This window comes from Mandrillus leucophaeus, unplaced genomic scaffold (genome assembly GCF_000951045.1).
Source record: "Mandrillus leucophaeus isolate KB7577 unplaced genomic scaffold, Mleu.le_1.0 Scaffold126, whole genome shotgun sequence".
Classification (NCBI taxonomy): domain Eukaryota; kingdom Metazoa; phylum Chordata; class Mammalia; order Primates; family Cercopithecidae; genus Mandrillus; species Mandrillus leucophaeus.
The window spans coordinates 3,747,276-3,766,021 of NW_012100987.1; the positions used below are offsets into that span (position 1 = coordinate 3,747,276).

General features: G+C 36.4%; 1 protein-coding gene across 1 annotated transcript in view; it reads right to left on the reverse strand.

Moving 5' to 3' along the window:
- PIBF1 (progesterone immunomodulatory binding factor 1) overlaps window positions 1–18,746 on the reverse strand; it is a 287,209-nt gene that overhangs the window by 223,924 nt on the left and 44,539 nt on the right. Inside the window, exons 6-8 of the mRNA XM_011972020.1 lie at window positions 10,920–11,053; window positions 5,745–5,853; window positions 4,937–5,118 (exon numbers count right to left, since the gene is read on the reverse strand). Coding sequence (XP_011827410.1) covers window positions 4,937–5,118; window positions 5,745–5,853; window positions 10,920–11,053 — 425 coding nt within the window. The remainder of the gene's footprint in view (window positions 1–4,936; window positions 5,119–5,744; window positions 5,854–10,919; window positions 11,054–18,746) is intronic.

An 18,746-nucleotide genomic window follows, 5' to 3' on the forward strand; every position in this document is an offset into this window, starting at 1 on the left:
ACAGGCCAACACTCAAATCTAGGAAATACAGAGAACATCACAAAGATATTCCTTGAGAAGAGCAACCCCAAGATACACAAAGATACTCCTTGAGAAGAGCAGCCCCAACACACATAATCGTCAGATTCACCAAGGTTGAAATGAAGGAAAAAATGTTAAGAGCAGCCAGAGAGAAAGGTCGGGTTACCCACAAAGGGAAGGAAGCCCATCAGACTAACAGTGGATCTCTCTGCAGAAACCTTACAAGCCAGAAGAGAGTGGGGGCCAATATTCAACATTTTTAAAGAAAAGAATTTTCAGCCCAGAATTTCATATCCAGCCAAACTAAGCTTTGTAAGGGAAGGAGAAATAAAATCCTTAAGCAAACCCTGAGAGATTCTGTCACCACCAGGCCTGCCTTATAAGAGCTCCTGGAGGAAGCACTAAACATGGAAAGGAACAACTGGTACCAGCCACTGCAGAAACATAACCAAATTGTAAACACCATCAACACTATGAAGAAACTGCATCAACTAACGGGCAATACAACCAGCTAGCATCATGACAGGATCAAATTCACACATAACAATATTAACCTTAAACGTAAACAGGCTAAATGCCCCAATTAAAAGACACAGACTGGCAAATTGGATAAAGAGTCAAGACCTATGAGTATGCTGTATTCAGGAGACACATCTCACGTGCAAAGACACATAAAGGCTCAAAATAAAGGGATGGAGGAATATTTACCAAGCAAATGGAAAGCAGGAAAAAAAAAAAAAAAAAAGGCAGGAATTGCCATTCTAATCTCTGATAAAACAGGCTCTAAACCAACAAAGATCACAAGAGACAAAGAAGGGCATTACATAATAGTAAAGAGATCAACGCAGCTAGAAGAGCTAACTATCCTAAATATATATGCACCCAATACAGGAGCACCCAGATTCATAAAGGAAGTTCTTAGAGACCTACAAACAGACCTAGATTCCCACACAACAATAGTGGGAGACTTTAACACCCCACCATCAATATTAGACTGATCAATGAGACAGAAAATTAACAAGGATATTCAGGACTTGAACTCAGATCTGGACCAAGCAGACCTAATAGACATCTACAGAACTCTCCACCCCAAATCAACAGAATATACATTCTTCTCAGCACCACATCATACTTACTCTAAAATTGACCACATAATTGGAAGTAAAACACTCTTCAGCAATGCAAAAGAATGGAAATCATAACAAACTGTCTCTCAGACCACAGTGGAATCAAACTAGAACTCAGGATTAATAAACTCACTCAAAAGCGTACAACTACATGGAAACTGAACAATCTGCTCCTGAAGGACTACTGGGTAAACAACAAAATGAAGGCAAAAATAAAGATGTTCTTTAAAACCAATGAGAACGAAGACACAATGTACCAGAATCTCTGGGCCACATGTAAAGCAGTGTGTAGAGGGAAATTTATAGCACTAAATGCCCACAAGAGAAGGCAAGAAAGATCTAAAATTGACACCCTAACATCAAAATTAAAAGGACTAGAGAAGCAAGAGCAAACAAATTCAAAATCTAGCAGAAGACAAGAAATAACTAAGATCAGAGCAGAACTGAAGGAGATAGACACACGAAAAACCCTTCAAAAAATCAATGAATCCAGGAGCTGTTTTTTTTGTAAAGACCAACAAAATAGACAGACCGCTAGCTAGACTAATAAAGAAGAAAGGAGAGAAGAACCAAACGGACACAATAAAAAATGAAAAAGGGGAGATCACCACTGATACCACAGAAATAAAAACTACCATCAGAGAATACTATAAACACCACTATGCAAATAAACTAGAAAATCTAAAAGAAATGGATAAATTCCTGGACACATACACCCTCCCAAGTCTAAACCAGGAAGAAGTCGAATCCCTGAATAAACTAATAACAAGTTCCGAAATTGAGGCAGTAATAGCCTACCAACCGAAAAAAAAAAAAAAAACCAGGATGACACGGATTCCCAGACGAATTCTACCAGAGGTACAAGGAGGAGCTGGTACCATTCCTTCTGAAACTATTCCAAACAACAGAAAAAGAGGGAATCCTCCCCAACTCATTTTATGAGGCCAGCATCATCCTGATACCAAAACCTGGCAGAGACACAACAAAAAAAGAAAATTTCAGGCCAATATCCCTGATGAACATCGATGCAAAAATCCTCAATAAAATAATGGCAAACCAAATCCAGCAGCATATCAAAAAGCTTATCCACCACGATCAAGTTGGCTTCATACCTGGGATGCAAGGCTGGTTCAACATACACAAATCAATAAACGTAATCCATCACATAAACAGAACCAATCACAAAAACCATGATTATCTCAATAGACGCAGAAAAGGCCTTTGACAAAATTTACCACCCCTTCATGCTAAAAACTCTCAATAAACTGGGTATCGATGGAATGTATCTGAAAATAATAAGAGCTATTTATGACAAACCTACAGCCAATATCATATCGAATGGGCAAAAACTGGAAGCATTCCCTTTGAAAACTGGCACGAGACAAGGATGCCCTCTCTCACCCCTCCTATTCAACACAGTATTGGAAGTTCTGGCCAGGGCAATCAGGAAAGAGAAAGAAATAAAGGGTATTCAACTAGGAAGAGCGAAAGTCAAATTGTCTCTGTTTGCAGATGACACGATTGTATATTTGGAAAACCCCATCGTCTCAGTCTAAAATCTATTTATGCTGATAAGCAACTTCAGCAAAGTCTCAGGATACAAAATTAATGTGCAAAAATCACAAGCATTCCTATGCACCAATAACAGACCGCGAGTCAAATCATGAGTAAATTCCCATTCACAATTGCTACTAAGAGAATAAAATACCTAGGAATACAACTTACAAGGGATGTGAAGGACCTTTTCAAGGAGAACTACAAACCACTGCCCAAAGAAATACGAGGGGACATAAACAAATGGAAAAACATTCCATGCTCATGGATGGGAACAATCAATATTGTGAAAACGGCCATAACGCCCAAATTTATACATTCAATGCTATCCCCATCAAGCTACCAATGACTTTCTCCGCAGAATTGGGAAAAACTACTTTAAAGTTCATATGGAACCAAAAAAGAGCCCACATAGCCAAGACAATTCTGGGCAAGAAGAACAAAGCTGGAGGCATCACGTTACCTGACTTCAAACTACACTACAAGGCTACAGTAACAAAAACAGCATGGTACTGGTACCAAAACAGATCTATAGACCAATGGAACAGAACAAAGGCCTCAAAAATAACACCACACACCTATACCCATCTGATCTTTGACAAATTTGACACAAACAAGCAATGGGGAAAAGATTCCCTATTTAATAAAAGTTGTTGGGAAAACTGGCTAGCCATATGCAGAAAACTGAAACTGACCCCTTCCTCACACCTTAAACAAAAATCAACTCAAGATGAATCAAAGACTTAAACATAAGACTTAGGATTATAAAAATCCTACAAGAAAACCTGGGCAATACCATTCAGGATGTAGGCATGGGCGAAGACTTCATGTCTAAAACACCAAAAGCAACGGCCCCAAAAGCCAAAATTGATAAATGGGATCTAATTAAACTAAAGAGCTTCTGCACAGCGAAAGAAACTATCATCAGAGTGAACAGGCAAACTCCAGAACGGGAGAAAATTCTTGCAATCTATCCATCTGACAAAGGGCTAATATCCTGAATCTACAAAGAACTTAAATAAATTTACAAGAAAAAAACAATCCCATCAAAAAGTGGGCAAAGGATATAGACACTTCTCAAAAGAAAACATTTACGTAGCCAACAGACATATGAACAAATGCTCATCATCACTGATCATTAAAGAAATGCAAATCAAAACCACAATGAGATACCATCTCACGCCAGTTAGAATGGCAATCATTAAAAAGTCGGGAAACAGAGATGCTGGAGAGCATGTGGAGAAACAGGAATGCTTTTACAGTGTTGGTGGGAGCGTAAATTAGTTCAACCATTGTGGAAGACAGTGTGGCAATTCCTCAAGGATCTAGAACTAGAACTATCATTTGACCCAGCGATCCCATTACTGGGTATATGTCCAAAGGATTATAAATCATTCTACTATAAAGACACATGCACATGTACGTTTATTGCAGCAATGTTCACAATAGCAAAGACTTGGAACTGACGCAAATGTCCTTCAATAATAGACTGGATAAAGAAAATGTGGCACATATACACCATGGAATACTATACAGCCATAAAAAAGGATGAGTTCATGTCCTTTGTAGGGACATGGACGAAGCTGGAAAACATCATTCTCAGCAAACTATCACAAGAACAGAAAACCAAACACTGTCTTGTTCTCACTCATAAGTGGGAGTCGATCAATGAGAACACATGGACACAGGGAGGGGAACATCACACACTGGGGCCTGTCGGGGAGTAGGGGGCTAGGGGAGGGATAACATTAGGAGAAATACTTAACGTAGGTGACGGGTGGATGGGTGCAGCAAACCACCATGACACGTGTATACCTATGTAACAAAACTGCACATTTTGCACATGCACCCCAGAACGTAAAGTATAATTAAAAAAGAAAAAAAGCAAACATATCTCACTTCATTTTTTAAATTCTTCTGCATTATTTGCAATCCAAATTATCCTAACAGATACATCAGCTCGTTACTATATTCAAGAAACGTGCCTAAAACCAAATGACAAAGTTTTAAAATAAAGGCACATGGGAAAATTACACCACGTAAATATATGCAAACAGAAAGCAGAAATGTCAAAATCAAAAAATAAAATAAAATAAAATAAAATTAGGTCTTATCTTAATATTGTCCTATAGACCTTAAAAAAAAAATCACTAATCTTCCCCAAAGCCAAGAGCTCCCTCAAAGAAAATGTGTTAACTGATATCTATTTATGTGGGAAATAATGTAAATCTTGCCTGGATGCTATGTATTTTTCATACATCTCTTCTCTAGCCTTTTTGGTTTCTTCAAGTTGAGTTTGAAGTCTTTCAAGGCGATCCTCTTCATGAGCACAGCGAACACTAAGCTCCATATTTTGGCGATTGAGATATTCTTTATCCTTTTGTAGTAGAGTAACAGTCTGCTGTAACGTGGCTACCTACATACATGTAGAAACAAAAAGTATCCAGAGTGATACCATCTTACTTTTCAATGTTGACTGTATTAATTTCTTTCCTTCATGTTTTCATTCCATGAAAATTTTCCTTTTAAAAAGGGCTAATTCTTGGCATGCAACTTTTTAAAAATATAAAAATAGCTACTAAAAGTCTCTTTTTGGGGCTGGGCATAGTTGCTCATGCCTGTAATCTCAGCACTTCGGGAGGCCAAGACAGGTAGATCATTTGAGGTCAGGAGTTCGAGACCAGCCTGCCCAACATGATGAAACCCTGTCTCTACTAAAAATGCAAAAATTAGCAGGGCATCGTGGCACATGCCTGCAATCCCAGCTACTCAGGAGGCTGAGGCAGGAGAATCGTTTGAACCTGGGAGGCAGGGGTTGCAGTGAGCCTCTTAAGATCACACCACTGTACTACAGCCTGGCCAACAGGGTAAGACTCCTGTCTCAAAAAAAAAAAAAAAAGTAAAAGTTAAAAAATAAAAAAAAAAGTCTCTTTTTGGGAGGAACTACATAACAAAAAAAATGTCTCTGCCTCAAATCTACTCCGGGCTATTTTTTTCACTAATACTATACAATTCAATATAAGTGACTATTCATAAGCTTACCTCTTTTGATAATTCACTTCGTTCTTTTGTTTGAATTATGTGAGAGGCTTCAAGTATTTCATGTTTTCTCCTAAGCTCAATTACTTCCTGCTCAAGTGCATCACGTTCACTATTAAAAAATTCCAACAGACATGTAAATTTTACATCCCCTTTTACAGTGAACACTTTAAAAGGGTTGACTATGCATGAGGATGCTGAATAGAGACACTAGCAATGGGGCTTGAGTGTAATTCCATGAACTATAAAGTATCTACTTTTCAGATTTAGAAGGGACTCTGTTTCAGACCTTATTCAAATACATAAAAATCAATTTATTACCTTTAAGGAATAAATATGTAAACTACATAATAATAAAACTTACTAACATACATTTGGTATTTTTTCATTAGTCATCTTTAATCTTATCTTGAGGTCAAAACTTTTAAAGAATGTATACACGGCTCTAGGCTTTCAGTTCAGTTAAGGTAAAAAAAACACAACTTATCATTCCGATTGCATAGTAGATACGTAGACAGGCATTATTGTGACTATTTCATTCACAAACTGTTTATGATTACCTAAATTTTAATTTCCATTTTAAGACAAGTTCCCCAGTTCCCCAAAAAAGTTATACCAAGAATTGGACTAAAACCTACAACAGACATTTTTAAAAATGAGCAGAGAAATCGATTTACTAACTCTTAACTACTTCCCTGCAGTCAGAAGTAGTGCCTTTGCACTTTATTTCACTGACCCACCTGGTATTTCCAAAGAGAGGGCTGTTAGGAATTGTTTTCCTTTGCATCAGCTTTTCAAAAACGTTTAGAAAGCTTTTTTTCCCTCTAGTTAACAAAATATTATATTTATTGAAGAAAAGCTGAGCAAAGCACAAAATAACAATCACATACAAACCCAATAAGTAAAGATGACTATCAGTATTTCTATTCTGATACATATTACTACAAGTATTTCGTGCTTTTTTATTTTTAGAATGTTTAGATTATTTTTAATTTAAAAAATTAAAATTTCATTTTGTGCTTTTACATGCAATTTTTTAAAAAAACATTTTTTATACTTTTTTTTTTTTTATGAGATGGGGGTCTCACTGTTGTCACCCAGGCTGGACTGGAACTACTGCACTCAAGTGATCCTCCTGCCTCAGCCTGCCAGATAGCCAGGACTACAGGTTCATGCCACCATGTGCCTGACTAATTTAATTTTTTTGTTTTTGTTTTTGGAAAGACGGTCTTGCTGTCTTGCCGTGGCTAGTCTTAAAATCCTGGGCTCAAGTGACCCTCCTGCCTGCGCTTCTGAAAGCACTAGGATTATAGACATGACACGCTGTACTCAGCCTGGTTCTTTTTAATACTTTTACTTACCAATCATTAATACTGTTGTATTTGTTTTGTAATATTAACTAAATATTACTTTGTTATATTTCTTCAATTCCTCTCTCTTATTAATATATGTGAATATGTGCAGCTGTCTAATGGTATATGTAGAGAATGGGTTCCAGACCCACCCCCACAACCTGAATACGCAAATCTGTACACGCTGAAGTCCTGCAGTTGTTGCAGATCCCACCAAACAGTCAGTCCTCTGTATATTCAGGTTTCACATCCCGTGAAAATTGTATTTTCGGTTGGTGTTACGCTGATAAAAACCTGAATATAAGTGGACCCCGTGTTGGCCAAGGGTCATGTATCTACATGTGTATACATACCGACACACACATACTCATACATGTGCACTTGTTTCCTCAACTGAGACATTAGGTCCCTTTATCCTTAAATAAATCAGTGTGAATTTACTAAGGTTAAAGATAGCCTCTTATATAATCACAGTATAATTATCACACTCAGGAGACTTAGCCCTAAGACAATATTATTATCTAATATACAATCCATTTTCAAATTTTGTCAACTATCTCCCAAAATGCCCTTTGTGAAATATTTTTTTCCCTGAGCCAAGGATCTATCACCATAATGGTAACCAAGGATCTATTATCATAATATTGTAATCTATTACCATGCAGCTAGATGTCATGTGGTTTTAGTCTCCTTTAACCTTTAAGAGTTCTTAGCTTTCCTGGTGTTTTATGACTTTTTATAGAGCACAGGCTAACTGTATCATAGAATGTTCCTTAATTTTCACTTGTCTGAAGTTTCTTTACTATTAGATTCAGGTTAGGCACTTGGGCAGGAATACTACAGAAATGATTCTCAGATAGAGAAATGCATTCTCAGTGTATTATATGAAGATGTACTGAGGTATGTGATGTCAGTTTATCCCATTATTGGTGATAGTAACTTTGATCACTAGGTTAAGGTAGCATCTGCCAGGGTTTAACTATAAAGGTATCCTTTTGCCCTTTAAAATTAATAATTGTGAAGAGATGCTTTGTGTAAATATCCTATTCCCTAACATACTTTTACTTGATGGTTTTATATTCCAATGATGATTCTGAATCAATATTATTATGCGGCTACAAAATGGTCATTCTTACATGCATATACATTTATTGGTTGGCATTCAACCGTAAAGATCCTCTTTCCCAAAAAGGATATAAATATATTTATTACCACTGAACTGTACACTTAAAAAGTGGTAAAGATGATATATTGAAAAAAATTTTAAGATCCCCTTTCTGTATTTATTATTAGCCTGCACTTAAAAACTCTTATTCTATTCAATGGACTATAATTCATCATTGTCACTATTTATTGTGATATTCAAGTTTGCCATATTTAGCCAGTTGGCACCTCTTCAAACTGGCTGTTGCAGTGTTGAATTGGAATTAGAAGTATCAACGTGGGCTGGGTGCAGTGGCTCACGCCTGTAATATCAGCACTTTAGGAGGCCAAGGTGGGCAGATTACCTGAGGTCAGGAGTTCAAGGCCAGTCTGGCCAACCATGGCCAACATGGTGAAATCGTGTCTCTACTAACAAAAACAAACAAACAAACAAACAAAAAATATATATATATTAGCTGGGCATGGTGGTGCACACCTGTAGTCCCAGCTACTTGGGAGGCTGAGGCAGGAGAATCACTTGAACCCGGGAGGCAGAGGTTGCAGTGAGCCAAGATCATGCCACTGCACTCTAGCCTGGGTGACAAAGTGAGACTCTGTCTCAAAAAAAAAAAGTAGTATCAGTATGATCTCATCCATAGTGTGTTAAGCCTCCTCCTCATTCTCCCTCCACTGTCTCTGCCTACTCAAAGGGCCTAGAAATAATGACCAATGTAGCCATGACCACAGCATCCAAATCTTAATTTCTAAATAGCATTCCCCACTAAAAGAGATCAAGACTTCTTAGAGAAAAAGCTGAGGCAATGAAATTACAAAATGAACAAACAAAAACCAAAACTAGGAACATTATGTTACACCAGAAAATAAGGAACTGCTAGTAAAAAAAGTGATACATTCACATCTGATTTAATGATTTTAACTGCTACATAAAACTATATTGCAGGATAAATCTCAATTTATTTTCCATTCTGCTTCTGAAAAGCATTTGAATTTATTTTAATAATGACACAATTAACATCCACACACCTGTTTCTTTTGTACATTTATGAGAATTTACCCAGGGCACAAAAGGATTGTTTTTTCTTCCCCAGTTTATCTTATATTTCATGACCTGTCTGTCTTTAAACTCATTTCTTCTACTGAGTGAACTAAAAAGTGTCATAGTTTGAGTCCTTTCTTGTTTTACTATTAAATTTCTACCATAAAGATGTTTATCAAGCTTTTTGATCAAGGCTACATTTTTCCTTCCTAAGCTTTTATTATAGTAAATGAAAACATATGTAAAAATAGAGGTGATATAATGAACACCCATGCTCCCATCACCCAAATTCAGTAATTAACAACTCATGACTCATCTTGTTTCCTTGAGCATCCATGGCCCTGGTGGATTATTCTGATGACTGCGCATTTTAGTTTTCCCTTTTTGTATGTATCAGTCATTGATAGCGGCAGTGGGGACATCAAAATACCAACTGGTATCATCCTAGCATCACAATCTATTTAATTTTTATTCTTTTTTATTTTATATTTTTAAGAGATGGGGTTTCACTCTGCCACCATGCTGGAGTGCAGTGGCATGATGATAGCTCACTGCAGCCATGAACTTCTGGGCTTAAGCAGTCCTCCCACCTCAACCTCCCAAGCAGCTGGGACTAAAGGCATGTGCCACCATGCCTCTACTTTATTTTTAAATGCTTCTTTTGAACTCCAGCTTTATTCCAGAGCCCACTGAGCAGAGCTCTCAAGGATTTAAAGCTCCAATAATTATCATATTTTGGCATAATACCACATATATAAGAAATACCATGTGTCAATCATAATGGGAGTAGAAATGCCAATCTTCCATGCACAAATCTTTGCAAATTCACATATGTGATTATGTAATTTATAATTTAAATTATGCAATTTAAATAATTCATTCATTCATTTAACAAATATTCACTGAGTGATTACCACATTTTAAGAATTATTTCAGGTGGAGTGAACAATTAAAGTAAGGTCATTCCATTTATATTACATACACAGTACATATATATTTAAAGGCTTTCATAAATATTTATTTGATCTTAGTTTATATAGTGCAGCTATCTGTATTAGCAACATCTCATAAAAGATGAAACTTAGGTTCAGAATGAAAAGAGATGTACCAGGGACACACAGCTAAGTAGTAGCTCATTAAATTACCGAACAAACAACAGAAAAGAATATTCGTTAAACAAAGGTACTTGTTATAGCTACCTAGTAGCAAATATTAGGAAATATATTCTCAGAAAGTGTCTTTTTTTTTTTTTTTTTTTTGAGAGAGTATGTGTCTTCTGTCAGGAAGGAACAGCTGAAAAAAACTTCAGGGAAAACTGTTAAGCATTTAAATTGATTCCATTACATAAAAACAATCATCAAACAACCCTGAAAAAATATTTACACACGTGTGATTTTACTGGGTTTCTATCTTTGTTTACATTTTAAGACAGCAGTGACACCTAAATAAAACAAAAACCACCAATATAAAAATACAATATAAACCCAACAAACTGCTAAAACTGCATGCACTTGTGTAAAGAAGAATAAGGTAAAAAGTAAAATTAACGATTGTTGGTAAAAACTCAGGTGACTTTGATGCACGTTAAAATGGAGAACTACTACCACAGCCATTTTAACTACTTACCTCTTGACTTTATCATAGTTCTCTTGGCGGTAGTCACCTTGCTGAATTAACTGTTTTGTGTCTGCTAATTCTAAGGCCAAACGTTGACATCTAATTTGAACTTCAGAGTAGTTTTTTCTATCTTCCTCATATGTCTATAAATCAAAAGAATAATAACACATTTCAAACTAAACACTTAAAATAGTTGACCAAATTCTGTATTGAAGTCTTCTGTCAAGCTGTGATTGTCCTTGTAATTAAACAACAACAAAAATTCCTCGACTTTTAAATTTAGTAATTTTTCCCTACTCAAAGGCAAGTAATCTTAAGTTCACAGTGGTCTGTAAACTCAGTTGTTTAAAACTTAAACTGTTTTTCAAATTAAAAAAAATACAACAACTATGTTTTAGTTACTAGGCTAAAACATAAATGACTACAAATATTAAATGGCTTTTAAAAAACATTTACTGAGTTACTACTATCAGATGCTAAAGATACAGAAGTGAATAAAATACACTTCCTGTTCTTGAGTTTACAATTTAGAGATGAAAAGTCATATGGATATCAGTATCTACAATGAAAAATCATTACTGAAGAGATTAATCACGCAGTTCCAATTTTGGTATTCATCAAAAAAGGAATCGTGTGACCCTCGAAACACATCTTTACACTGTTCTTCCCTCTACTCTCCCCATGCCAGCAGCATGTAAGAAAGGCATTGCTGATATGGGAAGAGCAATGGAAGTAAAAACCTTAAAGTTGGCCACAACGTTCTTTACAATCTGGTGCTGCTTACTACAAGCCCCATTTCTCACCATTCCTAATATTCACACTTCACCTTCCAACCCTAATGGAGATCTGAAGTTCTCTGAACTCACTAATGCTTCTTCTAACCTGTTCCCACTGCCTGAATACCTGCATATAATCTAAATGTTGTCTCTTCAGAGCACTGATCTCACTGTATCATTACCATCATATTAGTTTTCTCTTTATCTCACCAAAGTGTAAACATCTTAAGGGTAGGGATTTTGTTTTGCTCACTGCTGGACCTCCACCACTTTAAACATTGCCAGGTATATAATAAGAATGAAATAAAGGCCAATAAAGAAATGACTAAATATGGGAAGCTGGGAGGGGAAGGAGATGGGACTAAATTCCTACTTATTTTCCTTCTTTGAACTCATCAAATCTTGCAACAAATCAACTCCACCTTCAGAAGCTGGCATGTTAAATGCATCCTGTGTTAAGTCATTACTGCTTAAGTAGCTGACCAGCTAAATCAGGTCCTATTCACTCCACACATACTGACTGGATCATTTCTGTGTGATTGGTTCTGGATGAGGCACTACAGATACAAAGATGAGTAAGACAATTCTGTCCTTTTTAAACTACTAAATATAACTTTGATATTTCAGGCCCCAAATTTCTATCGAAGGGCTATTTAAAAGAAGAAATTATGGAAAAACTATATTCAGTGTGTTTTGCTTTGGTATGGTATTATGTTCTTGTTCTACACTGAAGTTTTCCATGAGAATGGAATGTTACCATGGTACTTATTATGGGATTACAGCTGAGGATACGCTATCACCTCCTGAAGGATCATCACATACATCATTTCGGACCTAAGTCCTACAAGAATCTCTAGTTCTTCTGAAGAACGCGTTACCCTTCTAAACACCATTAATCAGGTCACTGTTTTGGAAGAGAGTATAGTGTTACGGCTAGGAAGGCAAGCTCCAGAATTCAACTGTCTAAAATTGAATTCCTGCAGTAAGACTCTGCGCATGTTAGTTTACCTCTCTATTCTGGTCTCCTACCTCAGAGTTCTCGTGAGGCGTATATCAAGTAATACATGTAAAGTACTTATAAAAATGCCTAACATAGTAAATGCTGATTAACTATAAATTAATATTGTTAGAATGCTTCCTCTTTGCTTTGGCTTCCAAAGAGATCACAGCCAAATTAACAGTTCAACTTTAATAACTGTACAAACGCCATGACAGGATTTGGAGGAAAATAAATACAAGGAATATAAACATTAAAGGATGGGCAAAAAACAGATATCCCAAAAAACCCAAAGAAGTATTCGCAGAAACAATGGGTAAACCAGGGGTGTGTGTCAGGAAAAACAGTGGAAGACAGTGCTTTGAAGCAGTCAATAATATTGAGAAACACTACTGATTGGTACTAAGAAATACTACTGAGAACCAACAAAAAGCCTTTAGAGTATTCAGGGGTAGGGGCAGAAGGTGGAGTGCCAGGGACTAAAACAAATATATCTAAATACTCAGTATGTGCTTGTTTTTGGCTATTTTATATACATTGTCTGACATAATACTTAAATTTATGATGGGATGTAAAAATTATCCCCAGCTTCACAGATGAAAAAAACTGAGGCTTGGAAAGTCTCAGAGCTCCTAAGCAGTAGAGTGAGGACTCTAACCTAAGCTTGTCAAACCCAAATCAGTAGGCAACTCTTTCTACAGTTTAACAGTAAAAGTGGAGAAAATCTAGTAGCTAGAGAAGAAAACAGGGTCAATGAAGGTTTTCAAAGATGAAACAAGCTTGACAATATTCAAATATTGATAAGAAACAACTAATAGCAAAAGATGAATTACTGTTGGAGAAAAGGGGGCACATTCAGGGGAATGAAGCATACTCCTGAAAAAGGCTTCAGGATATGGGATCCACAGCTTAGATGTGGAGATTAGTCTTAGATCAGAGGCCATGTTCATCAAGGCAGGCTTTTTTCCAGCTGATACAGAGTATTAACAACTTGAATATTTTAGATAGCTCTTATCAATTTGCTACAGGCCACAGCCTACTCTTACCCTAAGGCTTCACAAATTTATATTATCCACCTGGTTTCTAAAGGCATACGCTTTTCCCACCCCTTGAGGGCAAGACTCTTTCCATTATAAACAGTAAGAACAAACAAACCAGAATGAGTGCAGATGTGAGTAGATTTGGTGGAAGGACACTGTGGGAGTTCTCATCTGAGGATTTCCACTTTCTCTGTGAAATGAAATGCCAAGTCATCTGCTGAATGTGACAAGAAATCTGGAAAACTGGAGATGTAAGAAGAGTGGCTGGTTGCCTTAGTAACCTCTGCGAAAAATGAGAAAACTAGAAATAATAGAATTATGACCAATTGTATGGGTCCATTTGAGGCTGATAACAATAAACTGACAGTGCTTGTTACTGCTTGTGTGATTTTTGCCAGTAGTGCTCAGCTAGAAAAATAAAGAGTTGAGAGTTTTTCAGTCTGGTTTGATAAAAAGAAAGCTGGGAGAGGAATTAGAGGATACTGGCAAAAAAAAAAAAAAAAAAAAAGTTTAAGACTGATAACGTGGTGAGGGAAGAAAATAAATTTAGGAAAGGATTGATAAAGAAATAAATAATATGGATTGGAAATTCTGTTAAAGACAAATTGAAAGCAGACAATGGGAAAACATAAAAATATAGGAAATAGGATGTTTAGTGGATCAAAGTGAATTGATAACTTCAGAAGTAACTCAGTTCTGGGTGACAAGGAACCAAATGTGGGCTATAAGACTGAGTGTTAAAGTGGAGAAAAGGCAATCACTAGAGATGAGATCAATAAAATTCAAGGCCAAGGCTACAGATGAATTAATCACATAAGTAACCTAGGTAGCAGCTGAAGTGGAAAGGAAGACTAAATCTAGAGCAAGGCTTTCATTAAACAAAGAGGAATGTCCCAGTGGTCTGCAAATAAGAAATACTGTAAGGTGGGGTATCCAGATGACGAGTTCCCAAAGAAGCAGTGTTTTCTGTGAGTGCAACTGCAAAGATCTAAAACGATAAAGATAATCTGATCCTGAAATATTCAGGATATTCAGAGAGCAGTTCCATAGGAGAATATACAGAGTGTAGTATTATTCATATTATATATATAGCATATATATCATATATGTATATATTTATAAATCTTCTTTAAATATAAATACCATGTGCAAGTATAAACAGAAGCAAGTATAAGCGCAGTATAGAAATGCATATATTCGACCAGCACTTTATTTACAATTTTTCAACTGGAAAATTTCCCCTTAAATAAAATTATTACTTTTGTATTTTGAATTTAAAAATCTCCTGCACTTATTGTGAGCAATTAAAATAGAGTAAGACATAGCATTGGAAACAGGAAAACTAGCATCTTCCCTCAAAATAAACCCCATGACTACGTAGAACTGTGGTTAAAGCTATAGAGAGTAGAAAAGACTATTTTGTATCCTCCTCTGCATCCTTCCGTGGCTTGAGCTTAGCATCAACGTTTGTGGGAAGACTAAGCTCCAGCTCTAACCTAGAGTTTATCCTATTTTTTTCACAACACCTGATTCTTACCTGTCAGAAAAATGTATCACATGTGCTGTGGGCAGCCATTACTTGTCTCCCACATCATAAGGAAAACTTTAAGGAAGTTTTCTATAATCCTAGTAACTAATACTCTGCCTATTACATAGAAGGTTTGCAATTAACGTCTGCGGAAGAAGAGGAACAAAAGAGGACATTAAATAGACTACAACAAAAGAAGCAAAAAAAGTAAACTTTTCAAACATGAAGAACTGGACACATAAAATTTCCAGTCATCAGCCCTTTCTAACAGAAAATTTCTACATCATAGTAAATGGGCCAGTAACAGTCAAGTCTCAATGTCTGTTCTCAATAAAAGGCAATTACTATGGATGTAATGAATTTCTAAACTTCATTGAAGTCTTTCGTCTCTCCCATGATGTAAACTGAGAAGAAAGCAGTAACCTATGTCTCAAAATAAATCTTTAATAAATGAAGAACTCCTGCCTGTGTGGAGGACAACTACAGAAATTGGAAATAGGATATAGTGACATTTACCTTAAGGTTCAAATCTGAAGCAGTTTACATTGGACAACAGTTCAGTGAATGGTAAGAAACAGTTGGTTAGCTATTCTGGAAAACTAAGAATTCACTTGTCAGAATTCCGTCAAGTTTCACATTATCAATAATCTAATTCAAGCAATTAAATACTCAAAAGAACAAGAAACCTAATTAAGCTTTGACTGCTATAGGCTGTCCCTTGAAGTCACAATGAAGTCTGTGTTGCTGCCAGAGACAACTCTTGTCATAGTTAAGATCTTCAAGAAATTTTTCAAAAAGAATTTTGACTTCTAACGACAGACAAAATCTGAAGTGGTAAAGTCTACTATGCGTTAAAATGAAAATCTTAACAATTTCTATTACATGCTAAAATTTCAACTATATCCATTTGAATAAATGTGAATTCAAATAAATATTTAAGGCCTTTTTTTTTTGAGACAGAGTCTTGCTCTGTCGCTCAGGCTGGAGTGCGGTGGCCTGATCTCGGTTCAGGGCAAGCTCCGCCTCCCAGGTTCATGCCATTCTCCTGCTTCAGCCTCCCGATTACTACAGGTGCCTGACACCACGCCCGGCTAATGTTTTCTATTTTAGTAGAGACAGGGTTTCACCATGTTAGCCAGGATGGTCTCCTCGGTCTCCTGACCTCGTGATCCACCCGCCTCGGCCTCCCAAAGTGTTAGGATTACAAGCGTGAGCCACTGCGCCTGGCCGAGGCTTTTTTTTTTTTTAAAGAAAAAAATAATTCCGTAATTTTTTTTTTTTTTTTTTTTTGACACAGGGTCTCACTCTGTTGCCCAGGCTGGAGGGCACTGGCACAATCTCGGCTTACTGCAGCCTTAACCTCCCAAGCTCAGATGATCCTCCCACCTCAGCCTCCCAAGTAGCTGGGACTACAGGCATGCCACCATGCTCGGTTAGTTTTTTGTATTTTTAGTAGAGAAAGGGTTTTGCCATGTTGTCCAGAGTAGTCTTGAACTCCTGGACTCAAGGAATCCGCCCGCCTCAGCCCTGAAAGTGCTGCGATTACAGCCTCCCAAAGTGGGATTATAGGCATGAGCCACCACGCCCAACAAAACTCAAGAATGAAGAAAGGTAACTTTCATCACATGTGGTGGACCCTAGATTGGAATAACAAACATGGGTTCAGATTCTGTCTCTCCTACTTATTGCTCTAGCAAGTCAACTTTTCTGGATTTACCTGATGCTTCTGCAGAGTGTGTACACTGATTCACTGGCTCATTTATTTTTATGTGGTCATTATTGTATTACACACTCTATTACGAGTATTAAGACATCACCCCCTAGCTCATGGGTCTAGCAGACTCCACCACTGCAAAATGCTACACTGATGTACTGGGAGGCAACTTTTATAGCCAACATTTTATTCAGCAAACTACCATAACAAATTTGAAATACTGGCTTCTCAACAGGCATTGACCCAAATATGTTTGAACCAAACAAATTTAAGTCTTAATGTTAAAGAGACCAAGTTGCTAAACTATCTTAAAAGCATCACTTATTAACCCCCAAATTTATCAATGCAAGAAAAGTATGGTTTCCCATGCCTTTTGAGTAACTGAGATAAGCCTTAACAGTAGTAACAGTGTGATGGTGCATGCCTGTAGTCCCAGCTACTCAAGCGGCTGATGTGGCAGAATGGCTTAAGCCCAGTAGTTCAAGGCTGCAGTGAGGTGTAATCATGCCACTGCACTCCCGCCTGAATGACAGACTGAGAGCTTGTCTGGAAATACAGATCAATAAAAATTAAAAAGTATTAACCAAGTTGATAGAAAGGATAAAGTCCTATACCACACTTCTTCCCTCCAACAACCCCTACAAATTATCAGGAAAAAAATGAGACTATAACTTAACTACATTTGATTAATATGTTAATCATAAAAATTGCTATTTTAATGAGCTTGTCTTACTTAAGGTATGATGCTTCCATGTTTCAAGATTTTAGTTTTCTTCATATGAATCAATTTATTTTCTTGCTAGAGATGAATGTGGGGGGAAATATTTCATTCATAAGGTAACAAACTCATATGAAGAAAGCGATAAAATCTTAAGTGTTCAACACTAATTGCTGTTGCATCTGATATGTCCATATGTTCATGAAGCTATTCCCCCTTAATTTGCTGATGCAATGGATTATGCTTTCTGTGCTGGAATATATTCTGTTTAATCATAAGTATTATTCTTTTGATACAACGGTAAAGTTCATTTGTTAACATTTTATTTCAAATTTTTACATCTGTAGTAGTCAGTAAAATTGGCCTTAATGTTTTATTTTGCTTTTGTAGTCTCTTTCTCGGAAATTTCTTTTTCAATAGTTGGTAGAGTATAAGTAAGTGGAACTAGCTGTCTCTTTTTAAATCAACTGTGAACCCATTTGGGGTAATCTATCTGTGAACCTGCTGGTAATTTTATCAGTTGTACACTTTTACTCATTTTTGTAATACCTCTATGGTAACTGTTCTAATTCAAGTTCTCACTTCTGTCAATTTTAGTAAACTATATTTTGTTGGCACAATCACTTTCCTTTCTGTTTTCAAGCTTATTGCCACAGAATTGTATGTATTTTCCCTTACTTCACGTCAATTAATTCCAAACACCTTACTTCTACTTATCTTTTTCCAGCTTTCTCAAGATGAGTACTACATGTCTTTATTTTTTATCTGTTTTTAAATAATAAAGGCATTTCAAGGCTATAGATTTTCCTTTGGCAAATCTAAAGATTTCCTTTCCTTTAAATCTTTTTAAAGATTTCCTTTCCTTTAAATGTGTCTAAGAATTTTGATCCAAAAATGTTCTCATTTTAATTGCTTTCAGTTTTTCTTTCCCGTTTGATCCAAAAGATATGTTTCTAATTGCCACGTAAGTTTATTCCTCCTCACCTTTTATCTCTGGTTTCACTAAATTATGATAAAACATAGAAACTATATAATCTGTACTTAAAATTTATTATATAATTTT